This window comes from Pseudozyma flocculosa (assembly GCF_000417875.1).
Source record: "Pseudozyma flocculosa PF-1 unplaced genomic scaffold scaffold00018, whole genome shotgun sequence".
Taxonomy (NCBI): domain Eukaryota; kingdom Fungi; phylum Basidiomycota; class Ustilaginomycetes; order Ustilaginales; family Ustilaginaceae; genus Pseudozyma; species Pseudozyma flocculosa.
This window is the reverse complement of record NW_006920886.1, coordinates 189,503-211,392: the sequence shown is the minus strand read 5'-3', so window position 1 is coordinate 211,392 and position 21,890 is coordinate 189,503. Positions and strand designations below refer to the sequence as shown.

The 21,890-nt window shown below is 65.8% G+C and overlaps 9 protein-coding genes across 9 annotated transcripts; 4 read left to right on the top strand and 5 right to left on the bottom strand.

Moving 5' to 3' along the window:
- Positions 1-39: 39 nt before the first annotated feature.
- PFL1_05152 (uncharacterized protein) lies at positions 40-3,024 on the top strand (the record flags this gene model as incomplete). Its single annotated transcript, XM_007882682.1, has 1 exon — positions 40-3,024. The coding sequence occupies one exon, from the start codon at positions 40-42 to the stop codon at positions 3,022-3,024; it is 2,985 nt and encodes a 994-aa protein (XP_007880873.1).
- Positions 3,025-3,254: 230 nt separating this feature from the next.
- On the bottom strand, positions 3,255-5,952 carry PFL1_05151 (uncharacterized protein; the record flags this gene model as incomplete). Its single annotated transcript, XM_007882681.1, has 3 exons — positions 3,255-3,521; positions 3,648-5,160; positions 5,264-5,952. 3 exons carry the CDS (start codon positions 5,950-5,952, stop codon positions 3,255-3,257), a joined length of 2,469 nt encoding a protein of 822 aa, XP_007880872.1.
- A 926-nt stretch (positions 5,953-6,878) lies between these two features.
- PFL1_05150 (uncharacterized protein) lies at positions 6,879-8,627 on the top strand (the record flags this gene model as incomplete). The annotated part of the gene is made up of 1 exon (XM_007882680.1): positions 6,879-8,627. One exon carries the CDS (start codon positions 6,879-6,881, stop codon positions 8,625-8,627), a length of 1,749 nt encoding a protein of 582 aa, XP_007880871.1.
- A 241-nt stretch (positions 8,628-8,868) lies between these two features.
- On the bottom strand, positions 8,869-10,662 carry PFL1_05149 (uncharacterized protein; the record flags this gene model as incomplete). Its single annotated transcript, XM_007882679.1, has 2 exons — positions 8,869-8,937; positions 8,980-10,662. The coding sequence occupies 2 exons, from the start codon at positions 10,660-10,662 to the stop codon at positions 8,869-8,871; spliced, it is 1,752 nt and encodes a 583-aa protein (XP_007880870.1).
- Positions 10,663-10,983: 321 nt separating this feature from the next.
- PFL1_05148 (uncharacterized protein) lies at positions 10,984-11,586 on the top strand (the record flags this gene model as incomplete). Its single annotated transcript, XM_007882678.1, has 2 exons — positions 10,984-11,330; positions 11,460-11,586. 2 exons carry the CDS (start codon positions 10,984-10,986, stop codon positions 11,584-11,586), a joined length of 474 nt encoding a protein of 157 aa, XP_007880869.1.
- A 154-nt stretch (positions 11,587-11,740) lies between these two features.
- PFL1_05147 (uncharacterized protein) lies at positions 11,741-14,398 on the bottom strand (the record flags this gene model as incomplete). Its single annotated transcript, XM_007882677.1, has 7 exons — positions 11,741-12,225; positions 12,333-12,472; positions 12,592-12,926; positions 13,027-13,136; positions 13,253-13,341; positions 13,454-13,658; positions 13,771-14,398. 7 exons carry the CDS (start codon positions 14,396-14,398, stop codon positions 11,741-11,743), a joined length of 1,992 nt encoding a protein of 663 aa, XP_007880868.1.
- A 776-nt stretch (positions 14,399-15,174) lies between these two features.
- Positions 15,175-16,338, bottom strand: PFL1_05146 (uncharacterized protein; the record flags this gene model as incomplete). The annotated part of the gene is made up of 2 exons (XM_007882676.1): positions 15,175-16,114; positions 16,259-16,338. 2 exons carry the CDS (start codon positions 16,336-16,338, stop codon positions 15,175-15,177), a joined length of 1,020 nt encoding a protein of 339 aa, XP_007880867.1.
- Positions 16,339-16,973: 635 nt separating this feature from the next.
- PFL1_05145 (uncharacterized protein) lies at positions 16,974-18,310 on the bottom strand (the record flags this gene model as incomplete). Its single annotated transcript, XM_007882675.1, has 5 exons — positions 16,974-16,989; positions 17,079-17,135; positions 17,235-17,563; positions 17,649-17,743; positions 17,842-18,310. The coding sequence occupies 5 exons, from the start codon at positions 18,308-18,310 to the stop codon at positions 16,974-16,976; spliced, it is 966 nt and encodes a 321-aa protein (XP_007880866.1).
- A 1,119-nt stretch (positions 18,311-19,429) lies between these two features.
- PFL1_05144 (uncharacterized protein) lies at positions 19,430-21,616 on the top strand (the record flags this gene model as incomplete). Its single annotated transcript, XM_007882674.1, has 2 exons — positions 19,430-20,353; positions 20,456-21,616. The coding sequence occupies 2 exons, from the start codon at positions 19,430-19,432 to the stop codon at positions 21,614-21,616; spliced, it is 2,085 nt and encodes a 694-aa protein (XP_007880865.1).
- Between the last annotated feature and the right edge of the window lie 274 nt (positions 21,617-21,890).

The window sequence follows — 21,890 nt, the reverse complement described above, 5'->3', positions numbered from 1 at the left end:
ACCACCGCTCCCCCTCTGCTCCACGCCCCCACCACCGCCATGTCGCGCTTTGAAACCGAAAGCCAGATGTCGTCCGCGGCGTCGACCATCACCCCGTCGCTCACCGAGATGGGCTCCTCGATCGCGTCCCTCGACTCGTCGATGCCCACCTCGCCCGAACCCTCGATCCTCGGTGACGCTCACCCCAAGCCCGCCTACCTCGACCACAAGGATCGCCGCGGCCCCAACGGCTACCGCTTCGCCACCCAGTGCGCCACCGTCGACGACCCCAACCACAAGGACCAGTACGGCTCCTCGTCGGCCCCCATCTACATGTCGGCCACCTTCAAGGGCCTCCCCGGCGCCGAGTTCGACTACAGCCGCTCCGGCAACCCCACCCGCTCCATGCTCCAGCACCACCTCTGCCAGCTCCAGAACTGCAAGTACAGCTTCGCCGTCAGCAGCGGCATGGCCTGCCTCGACGTCATCACCCGCATGGTAAAGTCGGGCGAGCGCATCATTGCCGGAGACGACCTCTACGGCGGCACCAACCGCCTGCTCGGCTACCTCGCCTCCCACCAAAACATCCACACCGACCACGTCGACACCACCGACGCCGCCAAGGTCGAGGAGGCGCTCGAGAAGCGCGCACGCGACGCCCAGCTCGGCCTCTGCGGCAAGGTCAAAATGCTCCTCCTCGAGACGCCCACCAACCCCTGCCTCAAGATCTGCGACCTGGAACGCTGCGCGCGCGCCGCCAAAAAGTGGGCGCCGGATGCCATCGTCGTCGTCGACAACACTATGATGTCGCCCTACCTCATGCGGCCCCTCGAGCTCGGCGTTGACGTCGTCTACGACTCGGGCACCAAGTACCTCAGCGGACACCACGACCTCATGGCCGGCGTCATTGCGTGCGACCGCGACGACCTGGGCAAGCAGCTCGCCTTTACCATCAACTCGATCGGCAACGCCCTCACACCCATGGACTCGTTCCTGCTGCTCCGCGGCATCAAGACGCTTGCCGTCCGCATGGACCGCCAGCAGGCCTCGGCCATCACCGTCGCCAACTACCTCGACTCGCTCGGCTTCAAGGTAAACTACCCGGGCCTTGCAACCCACCCGTCCAAGGCCGTCCACGACAAGCAGGCCGCCGGTCCCGGATCGGTCCTCAGCTTCTCGACGGGCGACAAGGCGCTCAGCGAGCGCATCGTCGGCGCCACCCGGCTCTGGGGCATCAGCGTCTCGTTTGGCTGCGTCAACTCCCTCATCAGCATGCCCTGCCTCATGTCGCACGCCTCCATCGACCCAAAGACGCGCGCCGAGCGCGGAATGCCCGAGGACCTCATCCGCCTCTGCGTGGGCATCGAGGACCAGCGCGACCTGCTCGAGGACCTCGAGAGCGCGCTCCTCGAGGCCGGCGCCATCCGACGGAAGTCGTCGTCGTCGTCGTCGTCAGCAGCGAACGCACACAACAACCTCAACTCGGACAGCGAAGCACCAGAGTCGAGCAGCAGCAGCAGCGTCTACCATTCCCGCGTCGGATCGCCGGTCAACAACGGCTACGAACGCGTTCCGCCACAGACGGCGTCGTCGTCGGGGGGCGCCGACGAGAAGGTGGCCGCACTCGTTGCCGGCATGGACAGAGCCAAGATGGAGACGCGCGGCGGTGAGGGGGAAACCGGCGGCGGCGGCGGCCACCCGCCGCCTCCCTCGTCGCTGCTGGTCAGCGCGCCCGGCAAGGTCATCCTGTTTGGCGAGCACGCCGTCGTCCACGGCGTCAAGGCTATCGCCGCCTCGGTGGCGCTGCGGTGCTACGCCAGCGTGACGCCTCGCGAGGACGGCAAGATCAGCCTCAACCTCCCCGACCTCGGCGTCGAGCACGTCTGGGCCATCGACGAGCTGCCCTGGCACGCCGTCCCCGCCTCGCTGGCCCAGCAGCCGCAGCAGCAGCAGGGCGGCCTGAGCTCGCCGACGTCGCTCGACGCCGGCCTGCTGACCGCCATCGAGAAGAACGTTGGCGAGGTGGTCAACGAGAGCGAGCGCAGCCACGCCGCCAGCGTCGCCTTCCTCTACCTGTATCTCTGCATCGCCGGCCAGCGTGACGCCCGGGGCCAGGCGTTTGTGCTGCGTTCCGCCCTGCCCATCGGCGCCGGCCTGGGTTCCAGCGCCGCCCTATCGAGCTGCCTGGCGTCGGCCCTCATCTACCTCTACGGCCGCCTGCCCGCGCCCGCCGCCGGCGCCGCCTCGGTCCCCGCCGACCACGCTGCGCTCATCAATGCCTGGGCTTTCATCTCCGAGAAGGTGTGCCACGGCAACCCGTCGGGCGTCGACAACGCCGTCTCGGTCCACGGTGGCGCCATCGCCTTTACGCGCGCCCACCCGTCCAACAGCCTCGCGGCCAACCAGATGGCCAAGCTCTCTGGCTTCGACTCGATCCGCTTCCTCCTCATTGACACGGGCGTCGGGCGCGACACCAAGAGCCTCGTGGCCAGCGTCGCCGCGCAGAAGGACGCCGAGCCCAACCGCGTGGCCTCGGCGCTCGCCGCCATCCAGAGCATCGCCGACAGCGCGCAGCACCTGCTCACCGACGCCTCGACGCCGCGCGAGGCCGTCCTCGAGGGCCTGGCCCGGCTCATTCGGCAGAACCACGACGAGCTCGTCGGCCTCAAGGTGTCGCACCCCTCGCTCGAGGCGATCCGCACAAAGACGGGCATGGAGCCGCTGCGCCTGTCGACCAAGCTGACGGGAGCCGGCGGCGGAGGGTGCGCCGTCACGCTGCTGCCGGACGGCGTCGACGAGGCCGAGCTGCGCCGCCTGATGGCCGACCTCGAGAGGGACGGCTACCGGTGCTATGAGACTCGCGTCGGAGGCGGCGGCGTCGGCGTGCTGGTGCCGCAGGCCATGCAGGCGGGCGCCGGCGCTAGTGCGCAGGACAAGATCGAGGACGGCAACGCCGACGTTCCCGTGCGCGTCCGCTTCGAGGAGGCCCAGAGCGCCGATCTCGCCGCGTGGGCCGACCACGCAGGCAAGTGGGCATACGCATGAGCCGGGCTCCCGGTCGGGCGCAGATCACCTAGCCTGCTTCCCATCGTGTACTCGCCATCGCTGTTGTCGCCGTCGTCGTCGTGGTCGATGGCTGCTGACTGACCCTTGCTCCGATATCCCCGTGCTGCTGCGCTGCAATACAAGTCTCCGATACTGCGCCCGCTCCCGTGTTGCGCCCGGCGTTGGCCTGCCCCTGGCGCACCGTGCCGTGCCGAGGGGAGGGGGGGCGCTCAGGCCGACCAGTTGGCGCTGAAGGGGTGCTCGATAAAGTAGTCGTGGCCCTTTTCCTCGTAGTCGCGCTTCGAGATGGCCGTGGAGCGGAAGGCGTCGTTTTGGGTCGAGCACCAGCGCGCCATGCCGCGCCAGGCGTCGAAGCGGGCGTCTTTGGCGGGGCGCACGTAGATGGGCAGCGAGGCGGGCTGGGTGGCGCGGATCGACGAGCTGAGGCGCGCGCCAAAGTTGGGGTAGAGGGTGTGTCGGCCCGTATAGAAGATGTTCTGGACGCGGTGGGGGCAGGGAGCGGGTTCACAAGAGGAGGGAGAAGGGCGACCGTGACTTTAGCTGGGGTTGATTCGATCCGAGATGGGTCGGGGGCAGCGGGTCGCGCGGTCAGGCAGACTCACCTTCATGAGTTTGGCGCGCGTGTCGACTTCGAAGCCGTTGAGGACGTGGGCGCAGATCTCGTCGAGTCCCGCCTGGTCGACGCCGGCGATGCCCGGCTGCCAGAGCACCTCGGGCACGCGGATCCGCTCGACGTTGAGGTGCAGCTGGTGTGCCCGCTTGATCGTCTCCGGGTCCGACTCGTTCTTGTCCGCCGCATCCTTGTCCTGTGCTCCCTTTTTGCCCCCCGCTCCCGCCCCCGCCCCCGCTGCCGCCGCCGCCGCCTGGGCCTGGAGGTCTGAACCGATGGCTGCCTCGTCCCCGCCGCCCGGACCGTTGAAGAAGGTCAATGTGAGCCGGTTCTTGCGCGCCAACCGCGCCGCGTACGTCTCCTCGACGGTGAACGTTGGGTCAGACTGGAGCAGCCGCTGCTCGATGGCCGCCAGCTGGGCAAACGAGTCTTCCTCCTCTTCCGAATCGTCGGCGTTTTGGATCTCGCGGTAGATGGCCCAGTCGTCGTCGTCGGCTCCGAATGTGTCCTCGTCGCCGCCGCGCTTGCGCTTGCGTGCGCTTCCGCCGGGCGTGTTGGCGCCGCTGCCGCCGGGTGAGTCCGAGGCGAGTGCGGTGATGTTCTTCATGCGCTGCTGGGCCGCCAGCGACTTGCGGTCCGACAGCATCTCTTTGAGCCGCTTGCGCTCCTTGATGCGGTCGATGGCGTCGTCGTAGTCCTTGCGCATCCTCGCGCTCCACGCCTTGGGGTCGTTGATACGCTCGTCTTCGTCGCGCTGGATCTCGAGGTCTCGCAGCCGTTTCTCTTCAGCCTTTTCTGCTTTGGCGCGCAGGCGCGCGTCGTGGCCGGCCTTCATCAGCCGCTGCCGCCGCTTCTCCTTGACCCCCTCCTCGTCCAGATCGGCGTCGGGCACGTCGACAAGGGGAAAGGTGGGCTCCTCCTGCTTCTCCTCCTCGAGCTCCTCACCGAGCTCCTTTGCGCGCGACCGCTTGAGCGCAGCCTCCATCTTCTTCATTGTGGCCTCGAGCTCCTGCTCGCTGCTGAAGCCTTCGGACTCGAGGCGCTTCATGTACTCGGCCTTGCGCTCCTTGCCCTTCCACTCCTTGAGCTGCGTGTAGTACTTGAGGTCGTTTTCCTTCTGCAGCATCTTTTCGAGGCGCATCTTGCGCGTCTGCTCCAGCAGGCGCCGCCCGGCGGCTTTTCGCCGCTCCGCCTGCGCGTCGAGCTCCTCCTGGGACTTTTGCGCGGGGACGGCGTCGAGGTAGGGGAATTGGACGACAACGTCGGCCTTTTCCATGGCGGTCCAAGACGAGGTTGAGGCGCTCGGGTCGGACGACGTTGGGCCAAAGGCCGAGGGCATCATCTCCATGCCTCGGATGTCGGCGGCATAGTCGGTCGAGACGTAGCAGAGCTCCTCGAGCATGTCGCGGGCCTGCCACGCAGTGACCCGGGTTGGGAAGCCGGGGTACTTGAGCTGCGTCAGGCGGAAGAGGAGGTCGGTGGCCTGGGCGCCGCCCCAGCTCAGCCTGGCGCGGTGAGACAGAGAGGGAAGGAGGATGCGATGAAATGAGAAGAGATCCGATGCGGAACGATCGTGGGTGCCTCTGTGGCCGCGCACGGTCTGCTCACCTCTTTGCATTTGTGAGGACGCCCTTTGCAGCGACCATGGGTACGACGACGGTGCTGTTGTGGCCGCTGGACACGACGAGCGCATCGTCGCCGACGCCGTTCTGGTAGGCGCTGAAGAGGCAGTCGAGGCCGTAGTTTACGTAGGGAACGTCGTAGGCCTCGAACATGAGCTCGTTCATGATGCTCCTGCTGTAGGCCGGGTTGCAGAGGGTCTCTGTCATGCAGATGGGGTGTTGGACGCGTTCGGTGTCGATGCCGAGGTTGGCAAAGGTATAGTCGAGCATGGTCTCCATTGCGTCCCAGCCGCAGACGACGTCGTTGTCAAAGGGGCTGCGGATTGCGCCGCGGGTGAGGCCGTCTGCGTAGACGTCGTTTCCGGCGAGGAGGAGGGTGAGGTTCTTTTTGCGGTCGCGCACCTTTGAGACGAGGTTGTCGTAGTGATAGGGCGGACCGCGTGCAATGACGTCTGCTGCGGCCGAGGGATCTGCGTGGCAGAAGCCTGCGCGGAGCTCCGAGGAGCCGTTGTCGATGATGAGGGGGCATTGCGAGTTCCAGTAGGGAGAGGCGTGGTAGTCGAAGCGGGTGAGCGGGGTGGGTTTGGGCGGATCGACTGCGGCGTGGACGGGGACGGCGGACAGTGGCGAGGGGGATGGGCCAGTTGCCGAGTCTGCGGTGGCGACGGGCGCCATATTGTGGGCGGTTGGCGCTTGGGAGCTGGAGCGGCGTCGAGTTCGAGGCCGACGATGGAGGCTGGCTGGGAAGATGGTCAGGATGGGGTGCGGGGGCTTGACCCTGAATGCAGCCTGGCCGGCCGGGCGGCGAGCAAGATGGGCGCGTCGTTTCGGAAGTCGGGACTGGCGCGGGCGGGGCCTGGCCAGGCGGAGCACGCACGGTGCGGGCTGAGCTCCCGCGTGCCCGTATATGTCGCTGGAGCCGCTCTCGAAGTCTGGCAACCGGCGGACCCGCTGCGACACGATGTCGAGCCACGGGCGGGCCTCGGCGACTCTTTTGGGCTCGACAGCGGCTTAGGTGGCCGGTCAAGGCGAGGCGAGGCCGTTTGAGGTTGGCCTACCAGGCGGCCGGCCCAGGAGCCATGATGGCATGAGACGGGCAGAGCAAGCCTGGCCAGGCAAAGCCCATCGAGAAGAGATAGAGCGAGAGGTGGAGCGAAGCAGGCCCACCGCAGACGAAGCGACGTTCGGAAAGGGATGAGCCGTGGCCTCGCCTGCGGGGGGGCAATGTGGGCGGAGTGGCAAGGACCAGCCCTGTGGCAGGCCAGCTGTCAGCCAGCCCCAGCCTGCGAGGTCAGGCCAGCAAACGCGCTCGAATAGCCGGCCTTTGCCGCGGCCAGGGTTTGGCAGCGGCCCCCCTCTCTCCTCTTCGCCATCCTCGTCGCTCAAGCCGTCCGTCGTCGGCGCCGCCGCCGCCGCCGCACGCCGTCATGCCACGCTGCTCGCTGTCTCGTCGTCGTCCTCGCCATCGTCTATAAAGTGGTCGGCCGGCCCACCACCATCGCTCCGCACAGCACTCGTCTCCCCTCAGGCCAGCCTAGATCCCAAGCCCCTCCCCCTTCGCCCCTCGCCCCCCGCGCACTCACCCTCCCGATCCACCCGCCATGCCCTCCGCCGCTCCCGCCACCGCAACCGCGGCCTTCCCCTACCAGCACCATGAGGATTTCGACCCACAGCACTTCCGCGACGAGCTGCAGCACATCGCAAAGCAGCTCGGTCCAAACGCACAGCTCACCGACCGCGCAATCGCAGAGAGCCTCGACGCCGCTGACCCGCTCAACGCAATGAGGCACCACTACCACATCCCCACCCTCGCAGACGTCTGCGACCCCGCCGCCCTCTCCCAGTCCAACCCGGACGCAAAACCCACCGACGAGGCCCTCTACATGTGCGGCAACTCGCTCGGCCCGCTCCCAAAGCTCTCGGAGCACTACGTCGGCCAGGAGCTCGACGCCTGGAAGCGCAAAGCCGTCATCGGCCACTTTGGCCACCCCTACAACCGTCCCTGGACCTCGATGGACATCCACGTATCGGAAATGTGCGCAGACATCGTCGGCGCAAAGCCCTCCGAGGTCACCGTCATGGGATCCCTCACCGGCAACCTCCACAGCCTCCTCGCCACCTTCTACAGACCCGCCGTCAAGCCCTTCGGCGTCGGCTTCCGCGGCGACGTAGACGAGGCCAGGCAGCGCGGCCAAAAGGTGCGCCACAAGATCGTCTACGAGCTCAAGGCGTTTCCCTCGGACCGCTACGCCCTTGGCTCAGTCATCGAGCTCAACGGCTTTGACGTCGAGACGTCCCTCGTCGCCCTCGCGCCCCGCCCGGGCTCGAAGACGCTCGAGGAGCAGGACATTCTCGACACCCTCGACCGCCTCGGACGCGAGGGCGAGACCGCGCTCGTTCTCCTTGGCGGCGTTCAGTACTTTACCGGCCAGTTCTTCAACCTGCCCCGGCTCTGCGCAAAGGCCCACGAGCATGGCATCCTCTTTGGCGTCGACCTCGCCCACGGCTTCGCAAACGTGCCGCTCAAGCTCCACGACTGGAACGTCGACTTTGCCGCGTGGTGCACCTACAAGTACGGCAGCTCCGGGCCCGGAGGCATGGGCGGCCTTTTCGTCCACCAGCGCTGGACCGACCTCGCCGCCGACGAGCAGCTCACCCGGCCCGCAGGGTGGTACGGCCACGAGCGCCAGACGCGGTTCAGCATGCCCGAGCACTTCAAGCCCGTCGCCGGCGCTGGCGGGTGGCAGGTGTCGAACGGATCGGTGCTCGACATGGCTTCGCTGCGCGGATCGCTCGAGACCCTCTTCAAGGTCAAGCAGCTCGTCCAGTTGCCCAAGTCGGCCACGGCAGCGACACAGAACGGCAACGGCAGCGGTGGCGGTGCTGGTGGCGCCGACGCTGAGGCGGTGGGCTACGGTACCGTGATGCCCATCCTCCGCGCCCGCTCGCTCCGCCTCACGTCGTACCTCGAGCTGCTCCTCACCTCGCCCGGCTTCCTGCCGGACAGCGTCGACGTCAAGCTCGTCACGCCATCGGATCCCAAGCAGCGCGGCTCGCAGCTCTGCATCCAGTTCCCCGAGACCGACGCTGCACCCGCCACGGCGCCGCCAGCACCGGCACCGGCACCGACGGGCGCTGACGGCGAGGTGCCGCCACCGATCGACGACAAGAAGCTCGTGGCGCGCGCCCACGCCCGCGCCGAGAAGCGGAGGGGTCTCGTGGCCGACATCCGCCACCCGGACATTCTTCGCCTCGCTCCCCTCGCGCAGTACTCGTCGTTTGTCGACGTCTTCCGCACCGCAGAGGCGCTGCGCGTCAGCATCCTCGAGGAGATTGAGGCGTCCAAGTAGGGGCGCGACATGGTCCGGCCGTTGTAAATTATAGAAGGGGCTCTAGGAGTCGCCATGTGCGCTGAGCAGGTCACTTATCGTCATTGTCTGTCTGCTGTACTGTGCGATAGTCGCATGTCGAGATGCGGGTGCGGGTGCGGATGCGGGTGTGGGCGTGCTCTACTGCCCGTGCTCGTCGGCAGCGGGTCAAGACGAAGTCGGACTACCGGCAGTCAGTCAGCCGATCCGAGCCGACGGCTCTCTAGAGGAGGACGGGACTGTCGATGACGCTGAATCCGACAGCGACGCCGCCTTCGTCGCTCTCCCTCGCCTTTGTGCGGAGGAGGAACCCGCCGGAACGGTGGTGTCGCACCTCGATCTTTCCCTCTGCCCCTTCGTCGTCGTGGTCGCGGTAGAGGATGGAACCGTAGACGCCGAGTTCCGATACGACGTCGTGCGCCAGTACCGCCGCGCCCGGCGAGACGGAGGATGCGGATGAGGCCTTGACGAGCCAGTTTCCGATACCCGGCGGCGGCTGGATGAGGGACATGAGGATGTACCCCTCTCGCCTCTTGACCGCCTCTCCTTCGCCACCGCCGCCGCCGTCGATACTGCCGGCGGTGGATGGTGTGACAAGGCCCTGGGCGTCGAGACGTTCCATCTCGTCGAGAGCGGGCGGGATATCGTGTCGGTATACATTGTTGCCGCCGCCCTCGCGCTGCGGCTTCATGACGAACCGGTGCGGCTGCGCGCGCGCGAGACGGTAGGCCTCCTGTCCCAGCGCCGACGCGTCGAGCGGGTACAGGTCCGTGTAGCTCTGTCGCACCCGCTCCACCTCGTCCTTGGACACGGCGCGGCCGCCCGTCTTGGCAGCGTCGAGGAGGATCGACTCGGTGCACTGCGGCTCCGAAAGCACCTGCTGCACCTTTTTGGCCCCCGCCAGCTGCAGCGCCACCGTCGGACACTTGATGGCGTACGACGACTCGAGCCGCTCGCGCAGCTCCCACTCGGACTGGGTCGGGTAGTCGCCTGGCCCGTAGCCGGCTCGGAAGTAGACGACCGACACCTCGATCGCCTCGCCGCCGTAGGACGGTACGACGTGGAGCCTTCGATCGGCGCCCTCGAGCATGGCGCTGGTCTGCAGCTGCGTAAATGTCTGCCGCAGCACGGGAATGCCGTGCGTCGTCGTCAGGCTGTCCTCGATCCAGCGCTGGTCGAAGGCGTTCCGCTCGTGTTCCTGTACGACAAAAAGGACGACGGGGCTCAGGGGCAGCGGCGCCTTGGCTGCATCGGCGGCCGCAGGGGCGAGCCCTCGCTGCTCGAGGTAGGCCTTGTGCGCCGCGGCCAGGCCGGAAGAGAGGACATCGAGCGCCTCGTTCTCGGGCAGCCGGTCGAGCTCGGCGAGCTTGCCGTCGTGGGCGCCAAAGTATCCTGCCGAGTTGCGCGCGACGTGGCGGTGCAGGGCGGCGACCTTTGTGCAGAGCGCGCCAAAGCTGGCCGAGATGGTGTTGAACTCGACCTGCTTGAGCTGCAGCTCGCTTGCCCGCCCCTCTTTGCCGTCCTCGTCGTCGTCGGGGCGATGGAGGAGGTAGTCGCTGCGGAAGAGGCCGAGGCCGAGCCTCTGCCTGCTGCGCCGGTCCGGATTCTGGAGATGCTGGTAGATCTTCCAGAGGGACGCCTGGAAGCTGTCGACTTTGGACACGCTCCCGCCGACGACGCGCTTGAGAAAGTCGGGCGACGAGGCGAGCGAGGCATAGAGGACGTCGTAGGTGGGCTGCAGCGACTGGGCGTAGTCAAAGAGCGGGCGAGGAAAGGGAGAGGGGACGAGGGAAAAGGGGGCGTGGATCACGCTGTCGTACGGCGGCGTCGGCGCAGGTGCGTCGGTCGAGGACGAGGACGAGGACGGGGACGAGGACGCGGGCGGGGGAAGAGGGCGGTAGACGATGCCGTTGGCAAGGGCGTAGTCGGTCGCGAGGTGGGCGAGGTGGCCGATCTGCTGCACCGTCAGCGAGCTCGGCGGCCAGGTTGGCAGAGTGTTGGGCGTCGTGTTGGCCATGGCGAGGGGCAGTTGAATGGCGGAACAGGAAGAGAGAGAGAGAGGGGAATTGTGGTCGTGGTGGGCGCAAGAGAAGGGGCGGTGGTGAGGACCCTCGTATGGCCTGGCCTGGCTGCTCGGCTCGGCCTTCTTTCTTCTCAGCCCTGCCCGCCCGCCTTGAGCCAGCTGTCTAACTCCGGACCGGCACACGGGCCACCACCTCACTTTTCTCTCTCTACACACACACTCTCTTCTCTTGACCTCGATCCACGTCCATCCACCATCCCTCGACGCCGTTCAACCAAGCCCGGTCCATTGCAGTCCGCCTTGGATCAGCCCAAGATGACGACGACGACGACGACAACGACAACGACGACGACACCGCACCCGGCGATACGGCAGGCGAACACGACGGCATTCACGCGGGACCTCGAGTTCCTCTCGTCGCTGGCCAACCCGTACTACCTGCACACGCTGGCCACCCAGGGCCACCTGTCGAGCCCTGCGCTGCTCCTCTACCTCCGCCACCTCAACTACTTTCGCCACCCGCGCTACGTAAAGTACCTCCAGTACCCGCAGGCGCTCCACATGCTCGACCTGCTCCAGCACCGCGAGTTCAGAGAGGCCCTCAAGGACCAGGGATGGGCCAACGAGGTGGCCAACCGCCAGGCTAGACACTGGGCTACTTGGTACGTCGTCGTCGTCGTCGTCGCTGTCGTCGTTGCACGCAGCCGAGATCATACACTACCCTTTCTTGCGGGTCTCGCGCGCATCGTATCTCACAACGGCTTCCATCTTCTTGTATCGCGATCAAACAGGCGCGATCCGACAGGCGACACCCTCGAAGGAGACGATGCTGCGCAGCTACAAGGGGCCGAACCGGCCGACGTCAAGCCGCAACAGCCACAAGCACAGGCAACCCCCGCGCAGGCATCAGCGCAATGAGGCGGGCGGACATCTCGCCCATCCGCATCTCCGTATTGCCATTCCGTATCGCACCTGATCCCGCTTCGAGCGCACGACTCTACCATCACTGTATTCTAGCCGCATGGTCCGGGCACCAGACTCGGGCTCCAAGTCCACAACGATCCGCGCCGTCTCACCTCTCGACGTACCCGTTGCCCGTCTCCCTCTCGCCGCTCGTGTCCCATCCGGCGAGATCCGCCTCTTCCTGGATCTTTTCCTGCCTCTCCTTCTCCCTCTGCCGCTCGGCAGCCGAGACGATCTCGACGCTGACCTTGTGCGTATCAATCTCGACGGCATCGCCGCGTCCAGAGACCGACTCGGTGTCGCGGTCGAACAGCACCGCATCGCCGTCTCCGTCGCCGTCGTCGTGTCGCAGCGCATCGTAGCCTCCCCTTGCGCCGCCAGATCGACCTGGGCCCCTCGTCGTGGCGAGCGAGTGGACGTCGCTGCCCCTCTCCCGCGTCGAGCGCGGCCGACCCAGCGAGTGGGCCAGCGACGAGGCGCGGGATCGCAGCGACTCGCTCAGCTCATTGAGGCCCGTCGACGACGACGTACGGCTGAACGCCGTCGGTCCCTGGGTAATCAGGCGGTACTTGAGGTAGTTGTACAGCCCGATGCCTACAGAGGGGAGCCAGCAGGTCAAGATAGGAAGAGAGAAGAACAAGGGTCAGCTTCAAGTCCGAGGGCAAGGCGGAGGCAATGGTGGCCCCGCCGCGGGCACTCACCGACCAAGGCGATGCAGAGGCCCGTAATGTTGATGGGCGTCAGCTCGTCGCCAAAGATGGTGCTGGCAATCATGATGGTCAACACCTCCTTGAAGATGCCCGCCACCGACAGCGTCACCACCGACGTCCTCTGAATCAGGCTGCCATCCGGTCGAAGCAAAGAGCCAGTGAAGGGTTGGGGAACAAAGAACGGGTCAGCGACCTGCGCCCTCAAAGACAGCCGAATGCCTGCCCCTCTATGCCCGCCAGCGACACTCACGCAAACTCGCTCAGGTTCATGCCAAACGCCAGCACGCCGGGCGCCGTGATGAGCGCGACCGTCTTGAGGGAGCGGAAGAGCCCATCGAACCAGCCGCCGTCGCCGCCAAAGATGGCGTGCCAGTCCTCAAAGATGGCGCTGAAGACGACCAGGCATGCGCCCATGACGGGCGCCAGCCAGAAGATGGTGGCGATCGGATTGTTGAGGCCCATGCCGTCGCGATCGAGTAGCATCTGCGTCAGCGTCCACCGCAGCCCGCCCATGGCCGATGCGGTGAGCACCTGCACGGCCCCTACCAGCACAAACTTGGTCTCGGCCGCCACCATCATGACCACCTGCGGAGCGAGGATAGGCGGGGGCGAAAGTAAAAGCGGGAGGTGTCAGCCGTCGTACGTTGTCGATGTGCGACGCGGATTCACGCTCATCCAGACTCACGCCGATGGTGATGAGCGCGATGATGCCGATCAGCGACCAGCGGATGATTTCGAGCCGGAAGAGAAAGGCGAAGAAGAGGACAAACGCGAGGTTCGACGACTTGCACATGGCTGCCGTTCGGTCGAGGCAGAAAAGACGAGTGGGCAAAAGGCAGACGACGTCAGCGGCACGTTGGACAGGGTCAATCGACAAGACGCAAGGCCATGCTCCCTCGTCCGGACTCAACTGTAAAACGTCAGTGTGATGGTCTTTAGGCTGGTGTTGGACAGACCGATGTCCAAGGCTGTTGCTGCGGCGCATGGCACCACCTTGGACCTGCCGAAGCGGCGGGAGGAAAAGGCATAACGAGGGAGGGAGAGAGCGAGGCGATGTGAGCCCTCCGTGGCGGTAGAGAAGACGCCCTCGCCCCCGCCGGCGCCGCACTCACGCCCAGTCGTGCCCGCTCGGCCGCGCCCTCTCGCCGTTTGGCTTGCGCGGTACGAGCTTCTCGTCAAACAGCTTCATGGCAAGGCTGGCCAGGATGAACTGCATGACCATGTGGCAGGTGGTGACGAACAGCGGAAAGGAGAAATTGAGTCGGTCCGGCGAAAACATCCACTTGTTGTAGATGGATATCAACGTCGAGAACGTATCTGCGCAGCGAGGCGTAAGAGGCAGTGGGGAGGAGCGAGGAAGGAGGAGGTCAGGTCCACCACATCTGCTGCCGCACAGCAGAGGAGACTTCGCCAGGCAGGAGAGACTCACACCATCCGCCGATCAAGGTGAGGTTGACGGCGGCCGCCCGCCAGTAGGCCCTTTTGCGCTCCTTGGTGGTGCCCCCATCGACGTGCTCGAGGGCCCTGGTCGAGATGGTGTTGGACGCCTCGGCCGCTAGCCGCCAGTAGGACCCTCCCCCCGCGATTGACGAGTTATCTCCGTCCCGCGACCTCGCGGTGGCCGTGCGTCCATCTTCGCCGTCGTCGTATCTGGGTCGCGCCGTGTCGGATCGGCGCTTGCCGCTCAGCAGGCCCGCCTCCCCGCTCCCGTCCTCTTCTTCCTCGTCGAGGTAGCCTCCTATTCTCCCGGCGCCGCTCCTCGTCGCCTGCGAGTCAGAGGACCGAACCCGCTCGGCCGAGGAGCGGGCGGCAAAGTAGATAGGGGCATCGCCTTCCTCGTCGTCGTCGCTGACGCCGCTTCTTGCAGACTTGTGAGATCGAGCGTCGGACCCGCGGCTTGTATATGTGGAAGAGTCGATCAAGGGCGATGAGGAGGTATCGACCGGCGTGGTGAGGCTCGTAGGGCCGCTGCTGTCTTGCCCCGAGGACGATGAGAGTGGATTGGTCGAAGACGTGGCATCGGTCCAGGCGTTGGCATTGTAGGATGGGGATGCCATCTTCCTCCCAGACAGGAGCTGGAGCGTGCCACCAGATCTCTAGGCTGGTCGATGCGCTGTCAGAGGATACGATGACCGAGCCGGAGGTGTCCGGTCGAGAGTGTGCGTTTGCTGATCCGTCAACCCTCTGACGGGTTGCGAGCTGGTGATGGAGGTCGGGCTAGCCCTTCCATCAAGAAGCAGGGTCGTAGGCTGATGTAGCGAGACGGAAGCAAGAGCAAGCTGCAGAGACCGAGAACTGTACGCTGTGATATCGAAAAAGGGGAGAATGGTGTGGTGCCGGGCCAAGCTGGCCAGCAAGAGGGCCGGGGTGTGGGGTCGACAGGCCAGCCCTGCAGCCGGCGAGCCAGCCAGCCAACCGGGGAAAGCCCTCCGTCGGCTTTCGGGACGTCGACTCCGCCGAAAACGCAGGCTCGCAGGTTAAGGCAAGGGGTGGCCCATGCTCCGCCCGCCTCCTCTTCCCGAACCAATGGAAGATACTCCGCAATACGCGGGAGCCTGCCCACCTCAAAGGCAGCGGCGAGCAAGCATGACACTTTAGCGTTGGCGATCCACATCCGGCCATGTACATACACTCATGGTGGCGGCCGCAAGACAAAACACAGAAGAAAGGTATAGGCAATAGGTATCGGGCGGCAGCGCGGCGGGAGGCAGAAGACCATCGAGGGTCGACTGACCCACAGCCGCGACTCGTGGGCACGGGGTCACATTCGTCGAGTCTATGGCAAGCAGGGCATAAGAGCAGGCGCTCGGAACGCGCAAGGCAGTGCGACGGCTCAGAGGTGCGACTCGGGCGTCTTGAGGTCGACCTCGGCGAGGACCTGGTCGACGTCGATGCCGGCCTTGTCCTTGACAAAGCCGCGGCAGAAGCGGAAGAGCTCGGCGGCCAGCGAGCCGTCGTCGTCGCGGGCGATGCTCGACTTGGATCCGAGCTTGGCCGTGGGGACGAAGTAGGAGCCGCTCAGCTTCTTGCCGTCGACCTCGGGCGAGGTGCAGGCATAGAGCTGCGTCAGGGCGCCCTGGTCCGGGTGGGTAAAGAAGAGGCGCGAGCTGAGGTTGAAGAACGAGCCCAGCAGGCTGCCGTACGACTGGTTGGCGCCGCGCAGCAGGCCCGTGTTGACGACGCCCGGGTGGAGCGAGAGGCTCGAGATGCGCGCCGACTCGGGCAGCATCCGCTTGAGCTCGTCGGCGATGAGGATGTTGCCGAGCTTCGAGTTGGCGTAGCGCGTCCAGGTGCCGCGCACCTCGGGCGCGTACTGCTTGTTGATGCCCTCGAGGCTGGTGAAGTCGGGCCGAGAGCGCGTCATGGTGTGGCCCATGCTCGACACCTGGACGACGCGCACCGTGGCGTCGCCCTGCTGGTACTCGGGCAGCTGCGACGTCTTGACGAGCTTGGGCAGCAGCAGCATCGTCAGCAGGTAGTGGGCCACGACGTTGGTGCCCATCTGCAGCTCCAGGCCGTCCTTTGTGAACTCGTAGGGCGTGGCCATGACGCCGGCGTTGTTGAGGAGGATGTCGAGGCGGTCGCTGGCGGCGTTGAACTGGTCGGCGGCGCGCTTGACGCTGGCCAGCTCGGTCAGGTCGAGCTCAATGAAGCTGACGTCGGCGTCCGGGTGGGCCTTTTTGATGCGCTCGATGGCGTCGCGCGCCTTGGACTCGCTGCGCGAGGCCATAAAGACCTTGGCGCCGTGGGCCGACAGCTCGCGGCACGAGATCCTGCAAGTGGCGCGAGGGGGCCGGGAAGCGAAGGGGTCAGGATGGGGTGGTCTCGAGTGGCGAGCTGCAAGTTTCGTCATGGTGTGGCGTCCTTCGCCGTCAGACTGTAAACGCCCGCTCCTTGCCCATCGCCAGCGCACTCACTCTCCGAGACCGCCATTGCCGCCGGTGACGAGGGCCACCTTGCCAGAGAGGTTGGGGATGTCCGAGGCCTTGAAGGTCATTGCGGAAACGGACTGTGTGCGTGCAGGGATGGATAGGCTGGTGAGGGCAGGTGCGAGTTTGCGATTATGGAGGGGGTGGTGGCGGGATGGACGAAGCAGTGCCGGTAGAGAAGTAGAGATGGAGGGTGGGGTGGGTGCTACTTGGGGTCTGACGGCAGCGGAGGGAAGGGGCAAGCAAGGATATATGGAGCACCGCCGTGCGCCGTTAGCGCAGCCGCGGCCACTCGGCTGTTGGTCGGTCGGCAGCGGCGGTGACGATTTGCGAAATCTCGCCCAGCGATCTTTCACGCAGTCGAGCAGCGGCGAGCGGTGAGCGGTGAGCGGCAAGCCAACTTCCGGCGGCCAGGTCATCCTTCCTCCACACGTTTTCCCTGGATCTTGCCCGACTTCCGATTTCTTCCTCGGACTCGACCCGCACGTACTACTATCCCCGGGCCACGCCGCTTCCCCTTCCATCCTCTGCGACGGCCACCGACGATCGCATCGGGCAGTAGAGTGTCGCTCCTTCGATCATCAGCAATGCGCTGAATGGCTCCATTTCGTTTGCTGGTGGACAGAGGGATGGACAGCCGGAGTCGCCGTACAACCTGGACTCCGCCTGACTGCTGAGCAGCGTGAGAGAGCGCCCGACACATTTAGGAGCCGAACCAGCTGCGGGAACCGCACCGAGAGGTTGATTGAGAGGGTGTCAGACGACCGACATCGGGCATCGGCAACAACGACAGCAAGGAGCGACTCACCCTCCAGAGTTGAGGTGCAGCACGGCGCCGGTCATGGTGTTGGTGGCGCCAGAGTCACTGTTCGGACAAAGGCAAGAGGGCCGAGAGCGAGGACGAGGTATGTCAGCCCGGAGATTATCCCCTCACGAGCTCGTTGCCGACGGAAGCGCAACTCACGCCAGGTAGACGTAAGAGGCGCCCAGCTCGGCGGGCTGCGCCGGGCGGCCGTGGAGCGGGATCTGGCCGATGCCCCAGCCCTCCATGTTGTCGGCGCTCCTCGAGGCCGGCTGAAGCGGCGTGTACACAGGGCCGGGAGCGACGGCGTTGACGCGGATGCCGCGCGGGGCGAGCTGGAGGGCGAGGGATCGCGTCAAGGTGCACAGGGCGCCCTTGGTGGCGCTGTAGTCGACCATGGCCGCCGAGCCCTTGTAGGCCGTCACCGACGTCGACTGGATGATGGTCGAACCGCGCTTCATGTGGGGCAGCGCGAACTTGGTCACGGCGAACTGCGGCAGACAGAAAATTTTCGCTACGTCAGCACTGGAACTTTGAGGCACAGCCGTCAGCAGAGGCGCGGGCGACGATGCGTACAGTGCCGAGAATGTTGCTGCGGAAGGTGCTCTCGACGTTGTTGAGGTCAGTGTCCTCAAAGTTCTTGCACGAGATCTGCTTGCTGGCGTTGTTGACTGTGGTCAGGTGCAGGGCGGAGAAAGCATCAAGGTGCCGAAAGGTCAGCAAGGTGTGGTTCAGCGCGACGGCACCGTTCGCAGGGAGCTGTGCTCACCGACGACGTCGATGCTGCCCCACTTTTCGAGGTGCTTGTCGATGAGCATCTTGCAGTCCTCTTCCTTCATCAGGTCGAGCGGGACGAGGTTGATTTCCTTGTTGCCCATGGGCGCCTCGGCGCACAGCTTCTTGACGTCGTCGGCGTCGGGCTGCTCCTCGGGCAGGTAGGCGATGGTGACGTTGGCGCCCTCGCGGGCGAAGAAGAGGGCGACCGACCGGCCGATGCCGCTGTCGCCTCCGGTGACGATGCATCCCTTGCCCTGGAGCCGGCCGGTGCCCTTGTACTCCTCGAGGTACGGGTTGCCCTCGTTGTCCCACTTTTCGACCTTGATGTGCTCGGCAAGCGGGCCCATATCCCTGTCGAGGCCGGGCAGCGACTCCTGCTCCTGACGGCCCGGGTAGTAGTTGCGGTACGCCGTAATGACGCCGTCATCGTCCTTGGTCGACTCGCGCTTCGACGACGACATGGTGGTGGCGGGTGGCTGGAAGGGATGCTCTGCGAGGAAGGGGTGCCGCGATGCTAGGTGGCCGTATCGAGGCCGGGATTCAAGGAGTCGGGCGGTTGTGGGGATGGCGGGGAGGTGGTGGGAACGGCAGGCCTGCCCTTTGCCAGCGTCGTATTTGTAGGAAGGCCGTCGCCTCGTCGTGGGGGAAGCTCGCGCTGTTCTTGGCTCGTCATCGTCGAGCAGGCAGGCTAGGCATCGATCGAGAGGGGCCTGAAGCGTTCGTCAGCTCATGCCAGGCCAGGTCGCGATGGTCGAGGGAGGCCGGTGGCCAAACTTGGCGCGGGCATGAAGCCAAGCGGATGACTGATGTGACAGCTGGCCGTGGACCCTACGTGCAGGCAGGCAGGCTAGGCAAAGGGCCGGGCCGCTGCGAAGGGCCAGCACAGGCCAACAAGCCAGCAGAGGCGTCATTGGCCTGCCGGCCATCCCGATGCAATCGGGACTACGATTTTGCCGTTCATCGCAAGTCCCCGATACAGCCCCACACCCGCGGGAGAGGCGGACGGCTGATTCGCCACCCACTGCCGGCAACAAAGTGGTGATGGGCATCCATGACCGGTGGCTCTCGAGACAGCGACGACCGAGTCAGAGTACGTCAGGCTCGCAGCGACCATCCGACCGAGTCACTTGAGGGCGATGCTGGTCGAGTCGAGACGTGGCGTGGCGGCTGAGCCCAGCCTAGCCTGGCTGGCCTGGCCTGGCCTGCTGGACTTCCTCCACACGCCGGCCTGCGCACGCCCGGCAGCGCTGCAGCGCTTCCCCACGTTGTCAGGGCGAGCCAAGCTGAGCGGCCCCTCCGGCCCGCCCACACCTCCTCCCTTTGGCCTGGGCTTACGCGCACGCTGCTGGCGGCCTTTCCATCGCCGTCCCTTTTTGCCACCACCATCCTCAACCTCCTCTTTCCCCCGGCGCACCCTGTCGAGCGCGGGCTGCCAAGAGCTACAGCACATTCGCCCCTCTCGGCAACACCAACGCCACACCGCTAGCCTCATCCATCAGCGCCACCCCACGCCTCATTTTGCCACACGGCACGACCATCCTGCATCGCCTGCCAGCCTCTTGGCCCTTTCTTTGCTCGCCATGTCGACCGGCAGCAAAACGGCGCCGACAACTGGGGCAGCCGCCGTAGCTGCCTCCTATCCCCGCACCCAGCCAACACCCAAAATCACCGCGACCGCTGAGCAGGCCTCCAAGCCGAAATCGTCGGCCAACAGCGCTGTCGCTGCTGCCGCCAAGGACAAGAAGAGCCACACCGTCGACACATTGACGTCCTCTCTCCAGAGCACCTCGCTCGGCAACGCGCCTCTCGACCTCCGCGGAAAGACGCTCAAGGCATTACTCCTCGAGCCTGTCCGCGAGCGCGAGGCCCCAACGAAAGTCGCCGAGGCTCAGTCTGCGACAGGGCACGACGGAGCGGCGGTTACCGACGCCGCATTAGCACCAGAGGCTCCAAAAGAGGTCGGGCTGGCCGACTACATCGCCGACCGCATCACGCGTGAGGGCGGCGAATTCGTGCTCCACGTCGGCTCGGCCCAGCAGAACGGCGGCCAGCCCATGTCGCTGTCGCAGAGCGAGCTCGAACAGGCCATCGCCAATGTCGAAGCCGCCAGCAAGATTGCCGACTGCGACTCAAAGCTCCTCCATGTCGAGACCACCCAGGATGGCGAGAGGATAGCCCACCTGATGATCCGCCGCATCCCTGCCAGCGCCGAGGAGCTCGTGGAGCTTCGCATCGCCGTCATTGGCAACGTCGATGCCGGCAAGAGCACCATGCTCGGCGTGCTGACAAAGGGCGGCCTCGACGACGGCAGGGGCAAGGCGCGCGTCAACCTCTTCCGCCACAAGCACGAGATCGAATCGGGCCGCACCAGCAGCGTCGGCATGGAGATCATGGGCTTCGACTCCAAGGGCAGCCCCGTCACCAACGGCAACGGCAGCGAGCCCGGCAGGAAGATGTCGTGGGAAGAGGTCTGTGCAAAGGCCTCCAAGGTGATTTCGTTTATCGTGAGTGCCTGGGCGCCGATCGTCGCCTCGACTCGGGTCGCGGGAACAGGGTTGCTGATGGTGCGTCGTCCCTCGCCGGGTTTCCCTGCCTACCCTCTGCAGGACCTCGCTGGTCACGAGCGATACCTCAAGACGACCGTGTTTGGCATGACGGGTTGCCTGCCGGACTTTGTCATGCTTATGGTCGGCGCCAATGCCGGCCTGATCGGCATGTCCAAGGAGCACCTGGGCATTGCGCTGGCCTTGTCGGTGCCCGTCATCGTGTGCATCACCAAGGTCGACATGACGCCCGCCCACATCCTCGAGGCGACCATCAAGCAGCTGTGCAAGATCCTCAAGTCGCCCGGCTGCCGCAAGGCGCCCGTCTTTATCGGCGACATGGGACAGGTCGTCGACACGGCGCTGCGCCTAGAGACGGAGCGCATCTGCCCCGTCTTCCAGATCAGCAACGTGACCGGCGAGAACCTCGACCTGCTGCGCAGCTTCCTCAACATCCTGCCGCAGGCCAGCGCCGCCAAGTTCCGCGTCGACCAGCCGTTCGAGTTCCAAATCTCGGACATCTTTTCGGTACCCTTCGTTGGCACCGTCGTGTCGGGCGTGGTCCTCTCGGGCAGCTGCAGGGTGGGCGACAACCTGCTGATCGGCCCGGACACGCTGGGCCAGTTTAGCGTCACGTCGATCCGCTCGATCCAGCGTAAGCGCGTCAACGTCGACGGCGCCAGCGCCGGGCAGTCGGTGTCGTTTGCGCTGAAAAAGATCCGGCGCAATCAGGTGCGCAAGGGCATGGTGATGCTCAGCCGCACCGACCCGGCGCCGCGGGCTTTTATGGAGTTTGACGCAGAGATCCTCTGCCTCTACCACAGCACCACGCTGTCGCTCGGCTCGTGCATGGTGCTGCACGCCGCCAGCATCCGGCAGACGGTGCGCATCATTGGCATCGCCAAGCTCGACGGCAAGTCGGGCGACACGCCGGCCTCTGCTGCCAACCCGGGAGGCGACAAGCCCGTAGTGAGGACGGGTGACCGCGCCAAGCTGCGGCTCCAGTTCCTGCGCTACCCCGAGTTTGTCAAGCCCGGGATGAAGCTGATTACGCGCGAGGGCAAGACGAAACTGATCGGCGTGGTCCGCTCCGTCGGTCAGTCGGGACCGCTGGTTACGGGCGGATCGCAAGCGGCTGGCGGCGCCCAATCGTCATCGTCGTCGTCGTCGGCGCCCGCGTCTGCCGTCCCGCCGGCACCTGCAGCGACCGCCGTGGGCGTCTGAAGCGGGCGCCGGCCCTCAATGAGTCTCCTGCTTGTCCTACATCGCATCCCGTCGCTGTTGCCGTTGCCGCTCCGCCCTCGCCGCGATGTTGTAGCCTGTCCCCCGCACCCGCACCTAACCCGCCTGTATCAGTAGCGCGACCCGCTCGCCCCTTGCAACCCTGTACTCTGGTCGTCCTCATTGCAAGCTGTAGAGCCTCACCTCGCCACTGCTCGCATCACTGCTGGCCGTGGTGCTCGTGCTGGTCGTCGCAGTAGCGATGGCTAGCGGGCGA